Source organism: Argiope bruennichi, chromosome X1 (assembly GCF_947563725.1).
Source record: "Argiope bruennichi chromosome X1, qqArgBrue1.1, whole genome shotgun sequence".
NCBI lineage: Eukaryota > Metazoa > Arthropoda > Arachnida > Araneae > Araneidae > Argiope > Argiope bruennichi.
In genome coordinates this window covers 135,695,432-135,707,532 of record NC_079162.1, presented here as the reverse complement: position 1 = coordinate 135,707,532, position 12,101 = coordinate 135,695,432, and the positions used below count along the sequence as shown (strand labels likewise).

At 34.1% G+C, this 12,101-nt stretch overlaps 1 protein-coding gene across 1 annotated transcript; it reads left to right on the top strand.

Annotated features, from left to right (window-relative positions):
* Positions 1-1,136: 1,136 nt before the first annotated feature.
* On the top strand, positions 1,137-8,165 carry LOC129959414 (uncharacterized). The gene is made up of 3 exons (XM_056072236.1): positions 1,137-2,328; positions 2,398-3,991; positions 8,099-8,165. The coding sequence occupies exons 1-3, from the start codon at positions 1,137-1,139 to the stop codon at positions 8,163-8,165; spliced, it is 2,853 nt and encodes a 950-aa protein (XP_055928211.1).
* The last annotated feature ends 3,936 nt before the right edge of the window (positions 8,166-12,101 follow it).

The window sequence follows — 12,101 nt, the reverse complement described above, 5'->3', positions numbered from 1 at the left end:
AATATGAATGATCTTTATTAATGGAAGATTTATTACTTTTGCATTTTCTTTTTTTATTGATATAAGTATAAAGGGAGTGTTGTATGAGAGATTATATTTTATTGTTGTGAAATAGAACGACAACAAAAGTTGTTAAAAGTTAATTTGTGTTACATTATAAAAAGTGCATAAACCATTTTATGTTTAATATTTTAAGAAATGTTTTCAAATAAAACAGAAATTGTTTGGAACATGTACTTGCATTTTAGATTGTTAAAGTAAGTTTTATGAATTTAAAAATTATCAAGATTAAATTGTTAGCAATTATTATTATTTTACTTTATTTTCATTTGAGTATTTTTTTTTCAATATTGTAAAGAGTATCTCCGCAGTAACAGAATTCTTGTTGCGCGTTTTTAAAACAACAACAAAAAAGTATTTGTATAATTTAAAAGAAACAGGGTAAATTTCTATTTTCGGGTCAGAATTATTATTTAATAATGGCGTTTTTGGCAAAGGGTATCAAGTGTGATCTTACAGTGTTGGCAACTGAAATGGGGGAGGAACCGAAATCGGATATGACAGTATATGGGCTAAAAACATTAATTACTGGCAGTCAGGTATATGAAGAAGAATTTGTCAAAACCTTACTAGAAACAATCATCTCTACAAGAAAGGAACAAGAATTGAAATTGCAGATGGAAGCAACAAAGAAAGAGAATGAGTTGAAATGGCAGATGGAAGCAACAGAGAAAGAGAATGAGTTGAAATTGCAGATGGAAGCAACAAAGAAAGAGAATGAGTTGAAATTGCAGATGGAGATGGACGCAAGAAAGCGAGAGATGGAATTTGAATTGGAAAAGAAAAAAAATAGAAGCAGGAATGGCTGCATCTATTGCTAGTTCAGCTAGTGGTGGACAATTTCATATCAATCCGCAGATTGAAATTTCCAAGTTCATGCCAAAATTCGACGAAAAAGAATGTGACATTGTCTTATATATGTCATTGTTTGAGAGACAAGTCAAGAGGTGTAAAATTGATGAGGAAAACTGGGTGTCATGTTTAATACCTCTTATGCCTGCAGAGATAGTGGAACTGATCGCAAGAATTCCAGAAGAAGAATTTTTTTTAATTTTGAACATGTGAAGGAAATCTTGATGAAGAAGTTTAAATTGAATGCTGAAGGTTTTCGACAGAAATTTGTTCAGCACCAAAGAAATCCAGAGAAAAGTTGGAAAGATTTCATTTATGAAGTTACAAATAACTTTCAAGGCTGGATAAGTGCTTTGAATGTCACAAATTTGGAGGGACTGAAAGATTTGATCATTACGGATCAAGTAAAGAAGAGAGTTCCAGAAGAGGTGCGTGACCATTTTGTTGACGTATGGGGGACATTAGTCAAACCCCCAGATTTAGCAGACAAGCTAGACGAGTACGAGTGTATTCGAAAAACTTATCGGAGACCGTCGAATCCAAATTCCAAGGCACATCAACAAGTAAATGTTAGAAATAACGCCTTTAGCCGTGATAACAGAGACTATAATAATAGTCCTAAACAGATGAAGCAAGATAAAGGTTTCACACGGAATAGATACGAACCGAAAAACCGTCCTAAGTTTACCTGCTATTTCTGTGGAGTGGATGGTCACGTAAAGAAGTTCTGTCCCAAACTTTTAAAGACGAACTCATATCAAGATAGTAGAAGAAAGGCAAATGTTCGCAGAACTGTCGTGGACCCAGAACCGGTAACTAAGGAAACGGCAGTAGTGACTAAAGTGATGTCTCACAGACGACCTTCTCTTGATAAAGGTCTTTGTAATCTAGAAAAGATACGTATAAGTGTGAATGGAAAGCCTGCATCAGCTTTAATTGCTTCTGGCACTGAAATAACTGTAGTCAGAAGAGATATACTGACTGATTTTCCTGTTGAAGATAAGGCTTCAATTTATATAATAGGCATTTTTGGTAAAGCAGAGAAATGTTCTCTTGTCAATATTCCAATGGGTGTCATCGTTGGCAAAGACGGGAACAAGATTCACCAAGAAGTGCTGTGTGCAGTTGCTCCTACTCTGGTGGATGATGTACTGTTGCCCCCAGAAATAAGGGACAAGTTGCAGGGTGTTCAAGAAAATTATTTCGTTGATATTTCCGAAAAGAACTCGGAACCGAAGACAATTAAAGATAGAGAAATCGTCGATGAAACAAGTGATGACAACCCAGTCTTGGGAAGTGAAGAAATAAGGGCATTATCTGTGGAAAATTCAGAAAAGAATGCTAAAGAACTATCAAGGTCGGACGAATTTCTTAAAGATAAAGTGGATTGTCCAGATTTGGAATATGCTAGAAAATGTGCAAATGAAAAGTCCGGAGGATATTATTTCCATAATAAATTTTTGTTTCACAAAGAAAAAGTTTTAGGGGAGTCCGTTGCTCAGCTAGTTTTGCCTAAGAAGCGTAGACTTGAAGTTCTAAATTTAGCTCACTGTTCGGTATTTGGAGGTCACATGGGCGCAAGAAAAACTGCTGAAAGAATAAGGTATTCTTTTTACCGGCATGTAATATCCAAAGATGTCAGAGCTTTTTGTCAACAGTGCAAAGAGTGTCAGTTGACAAGGCGAATAAATCAAAAGGACAGAGTACCAATTACGAATGTGGCAAGACCAGAATTGCCGTTCCAAGTTGTAAACATCGACATCATTGGACCTATAGATCCGCCGAGTGCAAAAGGTCACAGATTTATATTATGTCTAGTTGATCAACACACTAGATGGGCTGAGGCAGTACCACTGACCAGTTTAACTGCCAAAGCTACATGTGAAGCACTGTTAACCATCTTCATGCGGACAAGTGTGCCTAATATAATAGCATCAGACAATGGGACTAATTTCAATGCTAGTTTGACACAAGAGTTTGAAAAAAGAATGGGATTCAATCCAAGATTTTCGACACCATTGCATCCAGAGTCGAATGGGCTGGTAGAAATATTTAATCAGACGTTAAAGCACATGCTACATCATGTCATTTTGGAAGAGCCACGTACATGGCATACAAAAATACCATTCATTTTGTGGGCCTATCGAGAAGTCCCCAACAGCACGACCGGCGTAGCACCTTTTCAGTTCTTATATGGACGAAAACCAGAAGGACCCTTATCTATTCTGAGGAACACTTGGGTGGCAGATGAAGAGGGTTTGAAGTTGGATACTACTCCAGTACCTCTTTACATGGAAAAGCTTAAGAAGCAGCTAGAAGACGCAGCTGAGAAAGCAAAATTGATTTCAACAGTACAGCAAGAAAGAATGGCTCGTTATTACAATTTGAGATCTATGAAGAAAGTCTTTAATCCAGGAGACAAGGTAATTGTTCTATTACCTGATTCTAGAAACAAGCGTTTAGCTAGATGGCAAGGTCCATGTACCATCGAATCACGAAAGAATGAACATTCATTTTTAGTGAAGATGCCTGATGGTAGTCTGAGGCATGTGCATCAAAATAAAATGAGAGAATTTATTGCTAGCTCCGGAAGTGTGAACGTCATATTTGAAGGGGAAGAAGAATTTGGTGACATCGAAAATACTCCATTGAAAGAAGACTCCTTTTGGCAGGAAGTAAAATCCGTAGCCTCGCCTGACTTATCAACTACGCAGCAAGCAGAATTGGAGACATTATTAAAAGAATTTGAACCCTTATTCAAAAGACCAGTGCAACCAGTTGCAATCCTGGAGCACGTGATTGAACTTTTGCCCAATATTACTAGACGGAAACCGCATTCCTACAGTGTTCCAATGTCTTATAGAGCAGAGGTGGACAGACAAGTGAAAGAACTGTTGGACTTACACTTGATTGAACCTTCGAATGCAGACATTACATATCCTATAGTATGTGTGGCAAAGAAGGACGCATCCATTCGAATGCGTATTGACATTAGAGCCCTTAATGCTGTAACAAAAGTTCCTTATTACCCCATGAAAGATACACAAGAATTAGTTTTTACTGCGGGGATGGCTCAATGGTTATCTTGTCTAGATTTGCTAAAGGGATATTACCAAATTAAAATGAATGATGAGAACAAAATTTTAACAGCTTTTTCCACTCATAACGGAGTATATCAGTGGAAGGTTATGCCTTTTGGTCTATCGGGAGCATCGGGTACATTCCAAAAATAATGAATAGTGTTCTTCGAAACCATTCTAGTTATGCTCAAGCTTAGATTGACGATATAATAGTGTACTCCAAAACATGGAGCGAACATTTAATTCATCTGAGAAAGGTATTGCAGGAATTAGAAAAGACAGGGTTTTCTGTAAAATTTAAAAAATGCACTTTCGCGGCCCGAGAACTACAATATTTAGGCCATAAGATAGGAGGAGGTAAGCATGCACCAGACGAGGAAAAAATTGCGGCAATAAAACGACTAGAAAGGCCAAAGACCAAAAAGGAAGTAAGATCTGTGTTAGGACTAATGGGTTTTTATCGATCATATATTCCTAATTATGCGGAAATTGCAACTCCTCTAACTGAACTCACCAAAGGGAAAAAATCAGGAGATGTAAATAGGGGAAAAGGCGAAGAAGAATCGTTTTTTAGATTAAAGAAAGCTTTATGTGAGGCGACAGCGTTAAATGCCCCTGATTTTGGTAAACCTTTCGAAATTCACTCAGACGCTTCTGACTATGCAGTTGGTTGTTGTCTAACCCAAAAAGATGGAAAGGGAAATTATAAACCCATCGCATTTGTAAGCCAAAAATTTAACAAAACTCAAAAAAATTGGTCAACCATTAAAAAGGAAGCTTATGCCATTTTGTTTGTATTTAAAAAATTTGATAAATGGTTGCATGGAACTACGGTAGAAATCGTAACTGATCATAATCCATTAAAATACTTAATTGAAAAAACTCCAAAACGCCCTAAATTAACTAGGTGGGCATTGGCTTTGCAACGATGGAGTTACAAAATTACTCATCGTCCTGGAATCTTAAACAAAGACGCTGATGCTTTATCTCGTCTACAAACTAAACATTAGTTCTTTTTCTTGTTAAAATTAGTTCTCAATATCCATTGTGTTAATGTATGTTTTGTTCAGTTTTTATTTCAACATATGTACGCTATATTCTTATTGTGTTTAATTATTCTCAATATATGTATTCATTTTTATTTAATATATGTATGCTATGTTCATATTTCGTTTAATTATTTTTCATATATATATATTCGGAGCTTTCATTGTTATTTCAATATGTGGATGAGATGTTCTTATTTCGTTTAGTTATTTTTCCTTATATGTTATTAACTTTGTCCAAAGGAATCAGAGAAAAGCTTTTGCCGTTTGAAGACCAGTTTTTCTCTTAGTGGCGGCGTGTGAGGGCGCTGCGGATGATTAGAACCAGAAAACGAACTGAAGGGAAGAGTGTGGAGAAGTAGTACCGCGGGAAAGACGGTGCCGAGAGAAGAGAAAAGATGGATTTTCGGAGCTCTATGAGGTTCACGTACTAAATTTTGTAATAGTGTTCTTGTGTGTTATGTTTCTTCCTACGTCAATTAAATGTTGTCAAAAAATTTAAATTTGGTGCCATACCAATTATTTTCGTTTACATTTACTTACTAAAAGGGTAGTCTCTGCCTTATTAATTTTTCTGATGAGAAGTAAAAAAGCTCGGCACCGCCGACAGTGGTCTTTACGACTTTTTTATTTTCTAGATACATGTATTTTAGAAGATGGTTATTTTCTTAATTTCTGAATGAAAGCATTTGCGGTATTTAATTTGTTATTCAATTGCAATGTAGATTAAATATGTATTTTTTAATTATCTATGTAATGCTCGATTATTGTAATTCCGTGCTTGTTCCAAATAATATATAATCAAAACTCATATATTTAAAAAAATCATTTTGCTATTTTTTATAACTTTTAAATGTAAGAAGCTAAATCACTAACTTAATAAGTTTGAAGAATATAAATTATACAAATCCAAAAATAGTTCAAGTTTCATCAAAAAGGAGGGGGGGGCGAGTATTATGCGAATTATATTTTTTGAAAGGGGGTGTAGCTCAGGGTATCTGCCCTGAGTGTCATTTGATGCAGTTACGACGGAAATTTCTTGCCTGCAAATTCTTCCTTTTCATTTAACAAAAGTATTGCTACTATACATTATCATACATTCTCCCAATAATAAAACATCAAAAGGAACAAATTTAAAGGAGTATTTTTAATAACAGTGAATCCTAATATTCTGATGTTATTAATCGATCAATGCTATGTAAATAAACGTTTCTTAATTATTCTAACCACAAATTCTATTATGCATCAAAATTGTAAGGTTCATATTCAAATTGACTTCATGTGGCTTTAAAACATGAAAAAATATTAAACTAAACCAGACTTCTATTAATCTTAATTTATTGTTGAAGTATTAAGACACTAATTCTATGTTTGTAGTAATTCAAGACAGTTACACTAATTTCAAATAGTTCTTTTTCCTTGTAAACGATGGAGAGAAAATTTTAATTTAATACAGAAGAAAGCTTAAAATTTTGTTTGTATAGACAATAATTGCCCTATATGACTTCCTTCTGTCACTTGAATGACATCCGTATAGTAATCTATTTACGCTATGGCATAGCTGAGGTGGTGCAGGCAGGGCAAGTGCCCTGTGCATCATTACCAAGGCAAGCAAAACTGTTTAATAAATTAATCAAATTTAAGAAAAGGTGACTTTCTTTGCTCTTATTTCTCAAAATTAAAGTTTTTTTATTATTATTAATAATAAGCAAAAAGCAGATGAATCACCACAATTTAAACGAATCATGGAAGTAGTATTTGATAAAATAACTTAATGTAAAATCAAGTTTAGTATAAATAAGCTCAGAAAGTTGTATTTCAATTCACGAAAAACTATGAATCAGCAAAATAGCGATTAGTGTGTTGAAATAGCTAGGTTGTGGTAATATAACAATGTTTAAAATTGCTATAAATATTTCACTGAATCAGATATAAATACCATTAATAATAAAAGTGACTTAGTGTAAAAATTATCAGCAGCAAGTTCTTGGCTGTGATGAAAGGTGACATGGATCGAATAATGAATTATTAATCTGATATTTTTCCTATTTTTGAAGCTGGAATGAACATATTTTGTTGTAAATTCGTCTTGCTGAAAACGGACAATAACATAGCATTGCACTTGAAAATGAATTGTATCCTGGAGTTACAGCTCTGTTCAGTTTGAGAAACTCACAGAGCCAATAATAATTTAATTGCTGTAACGTATTTTGTATTGAATAGTTAAGCAAACTACTTCTGAACATAATCTCACTGAACTTCAGAGCAGAATTATGTTTAAAACTGTACGGTAGCGTTATATATATAATATTATATAACGCTAACGCATTTGGCTCAGAAATCGCTCTTATTAGTTATTGTCGAATGGCAATGTGCAAATATAAACAAATTCTCTTCCCATGGAATACCAGATATCTTGTAGTCGGATAACGATCCACAGTATAGATCACAAGCTTTTCATAAATTTGTACGCGAGTGGAAAATCAAGCGTCAAGCCCCCCCCCCCCCCCCTTATCTTAAATCAAATGGATTAGCTGGACGCTACGTACAAATAGTCAAATTGATTTTAAAACGATATAAGATCTAAAGAACTGATCTCAGAATGGCTCTTCTCAATTGGCTAAATACTCCACGTAAAGAATTACCTTTTCCATTTCAACGACTTTTTGGACGTTCTACTCGTACCTTAATTTCTCTACACTCATCCCAACGCGTATCTAGAATGTCATCAACTTGATCTTTACGAAAAATAACAATCGAGTTACAAGATCTTTTCAAACAAAAATTCTTCATTATTTGTAAAAACTTGACGTCATTAAACTATTAACAGCTCGTCAAAACTGGATTCCTGTTGATGTTTTTTCTACATTAGCTGCTCTCCACTCTTATTTTGTCTCTACATCTGATGGCGAAATTCAGAAGTTATCCACAGTACCAAAGCTGATTCCCCGCCCCCGATTGTGAATGTGTTGTTCATCCTGCCAAAGCCTGTTCTACTCAGAATCCTGCTAAGACTCCCTTGCAACAATTTAACTATCCTAATGATTCTTCTCCTTCCAGTTTTGTTGTAAATTCCTACCAAAATGCTTTGTCTCCTAATGCGATAACAACCCATTTCTGCACATGAGATTCCCACGCCAGAAAGACTAAAATATAACTATTTTTTATTCTTTCTTTATTTTAAATGCTTTTTTATTATTTAAAGTTTTATTCATTAAATTTTTAAAAGAGAATATGTAATAATATTTAAAATGAACTATGAGCCCTGCTATATACTTAACAGCATTTTATATCTATGTAAGTACATCTCGCAACAGCCATTTAGTTGCGTCTTTAATAATAAGAAAAAAAGTTAGTTCCTGATTGACATCTAACCTTATTTACCTTGCATTTAATCTTATGAAGTTATTGCATCTGAGAAGTAAGATTAACCAATGGTCTTTGAAGGTTGCATTTCTCTCTTTGAGATTTGTGAAGTGTGAAGTATTCTCATCAGAGAAAGAAGATCAGTCCGTGTTTATTGAAGTCAGAAATAATCATTGATGTACATAGATAAAAAAGAATTCTGGCAAAGCTTGAAAGGCATCATCTGGTCCTGTGGCCAACAAATTTTTGAACTCTACAGATATGCATTCTCCTCTTTGGAGACTTTTTTTTAAAAATGTGTGTATAGTAAATAAGTCAATAGTCAGGATTTAAATTATTCATATATTCTTATTGAATATGGTTGGCTGTAAATAAATATCCTAAAAGAAAAAATTTTGTTGAAGCTCATTTAAAATTGCTCAATCACGAATCACGGCGAACTTGGTCTTGACATTACAGTATTATCGTATTTATAATTGGTGGCAGAGGAAAGGACGAGTATCCATTATCTGTCCTGCATTCAGAAAATTGAATTTTAACTCGACTCATCAAAGGAACACCTTGACCCTTGAATTTAGAACACTGTTTTATCTTCATCCAAAAGTGACTTTGAATTTTCTCCAGATGAGCTTAATCTAGACGCAGCTCAATTTTATGCCCTCGATATCTAGTATCCGACATCCAGATAAAGTGGGATGCAACAACGTTTTAATTTAAATGCTAGTGGAAGTACAAGCTTCGAAAATGTGTGCGTTCAGAGGTGTTTGTGTGCGTAAATATGCACTTTAAACATGAAACTCTCCAGATTGCGCAAAAATCATTTGCAGTATTATGCTACAGTAAGTTTAATTTTTCTTTCTCTGGAGGTGTATTTTTGCATAATATTGAGTATACATTTTGAAATTTTGAATGTGTGCCAAATTAAATTGGATTTAAGCTTAAACACTTGAAGTATTTCTATAAACAGACATAATTTTGAAAATAATTGAGTTAAAGAATTCTATTTACCTTGCATAAATTTTAGAATAATATATTTCTCTGTATAAAAATTTCAAAGTTCGTGAGGCTAAAAATATCAATGGTATTTATTGCATCTGTTTGATGCTTATATGTTAAGCATTCAAATAGAAATTTATTTATTTTAGAATTTGGCATCAGTGCAATTTAAGTAAAAAGTTATTTTCTAATTTACTGATTTTTTATTGAGTATTTTTGCATTTTTGAAATCAGTTTCAAGTTTATTGCGTAGTTTGAATTACAGATTTATTGGCTAGAAACCATAAGGTAAATTTTTTAATGGCGTTAGCCTATGAAATGAAGAATGAAATTAGATTTACCGATAGTAGTAGACATTTGTAAAAAGTATTCAGGAATCCTCAGATTTTGAAGAGGAGTTGCTCGGAGTAACTTAGAGGTCGGCATTCAACAATGCGACACGGCATTCGCTGAATTAAAAGCACAGAATTAAAGCTGAATTAAAGTTATTAACATTATAACGAGAAGCTCGCGCTCTGAAAGAAAAGCGAGAGTATGAGATAGAATAGATGAAAATCGCGAGTGCTGTAGAATCTAGTAACGTAGGTTCGCCGTGGAACGAAATTGTGGGAAGTGCTGGCAGATCCCGTATCCTGTATGGCGCCATGTTGCGTCACGTCATTAATCACGTGATTCTTTCCCGCCATTATTGGCAGACGAGAGTTGGGCAGTGAGACTGCAAGACGTGCAGCTCACGCTCATGTATCTTTTATGTTCTATGTAGTAATGTTTTATCTTTTCTCCTTTAATCTTAATAAATATATCTCACATATTAATGCTGGTCGTTGCCTTTTCCCACATTTTTGGGGGCTCAGCCTTTCTCGTGAATACCCCTAGCAAATCCCGCCAAATTGTTGAAAAAGCTGTGGACGTTTGTACAATTTAAGACGTTAAATTGATGCTAAAAATTTTGATAAGAGTGGATTTTTGCCGTGGATATTTTACTGGACTGGTGAATGGACGTTAGTGCACGTTTTTGATGGATATGATTCAAGTGAAAACGTTAAAGGTTCAATTACTTCGTGTTCTTGCGCAACTGTGCTGACATATACTGGCTGCTTTAAAAAAAAGGAACATTTAAGAGTGAATAATTCGACTGCTCCCAACCAGGTAGGAGCAATTTTTTCCCAAATTTGTAATTTATAGTACGTTACTTTATTTCATTCTCCCTTTAAATTTTAATCCCGAGTGAATGTGCATTAGTTCTGTTTTAATTCATTACAATGTCTTTAAAACTAGGCGATATTCAATTAATCGCTAACTCCCTTAAATATGCAAAAACTAATTCAGTAAAATTGCTTAACTCTGTGTTAGGTTACAGTAATTTTGACCATTCTTCTCGAAAAAGAATGAGAAATTTTGAAAGATTTGAAAATTTAGATGTAGAAAAACATAAACAAGAGTTGTTGAATAATTTTTCTTTATCTGATTTTATCTCCGTTTCTGATTTATTACATTTAGAAGTAAACGAAAGTAACAAAGATGATTTGTGTGAAAATATTTTTAAAGCCCTAACAAATTTAAATGAATTTCAGAACTCGCTAGATACTTGTTTTTTATCGGAAACAGAAGAAAAACCTTTGTCTCCTCAAAAAGTTTCTAAAACCGAAAGTTCATCTAGTAATAACAGCTCTATGAGTAATACGGGTAATAATTCTTCCTTCCCCATCCCCGTAACTTCAGACGAAACATTAATAAATAACGGTCAGGCATTAATTACTGGCGCCAAAAGGGAATCACTCGAAAATGATCCCTCGAATAACCAAACGATGAATGAAATAAACCTTCAGTTTTGTTTTTTATTACGCGATCTCTGTGGTAGTTGTAGAAACTTCACAGGCAATGATTCCTATTCGATTAAAAGTTTTTTTTGCGATGTTGAAGAGAATTTTTCGCTTTTTCCTTCTTTAAGCGAACAACAAAAATTAATCTTTGTAAAGAGGTTAGTTTCCGGCGCAGCTAAATCTTTTTTATTCTCTCAAAGAAATCTAAATTCCTATCATGCTTTTAAAAGTGCATTAATTAATGAATTTTCCGATAAAGTAACTTCTATTGAAATACATAAACAACTAGAAAGACGTAACATGCGCTCGAATGAAACTTTTATGCAATATTTTATTGCCATGCGTGAAATTGCGAATCAGTCTGAAACCCTTATTGATGAATGTTCTGTTATTCAATACACAATAAATGGGATACAGGGTTCCCCTTCTGATAAAATTATTCTTTACGGTGCAAAATGTTATTCTGAGTTTAAAGAAAAATTACGAATTTTCGAAACTATCGTAAGTGCAATGAACGCAAATAATTCAAAGATGTCGTATTCTAGATATGCTAATGACGGCCAAAGATGTGATACAATACATAAAATCCCTGTCCAACAAAGAGAATCAAAATCGAATCTTAGTAATCCGACTAACAGTAACATGCGTTGTTTTAACTGTAACGATTTTGGACATATCGCAAAGTCTTGCCCTAATCGTAATCGTGGTCCTAAATGTCTTTCTTGTAATCTTTTCGGACATAAATCTTCCGATTGTCATCGTACTACTCGGAATGACAGTTCTACCCCACGTGATAATGTCAACACTTTACATTTATTGCATTCTCCGTCGAATATGCATAAAGAGGTTGTTATTCTTAATAATACACTTTCCGGATT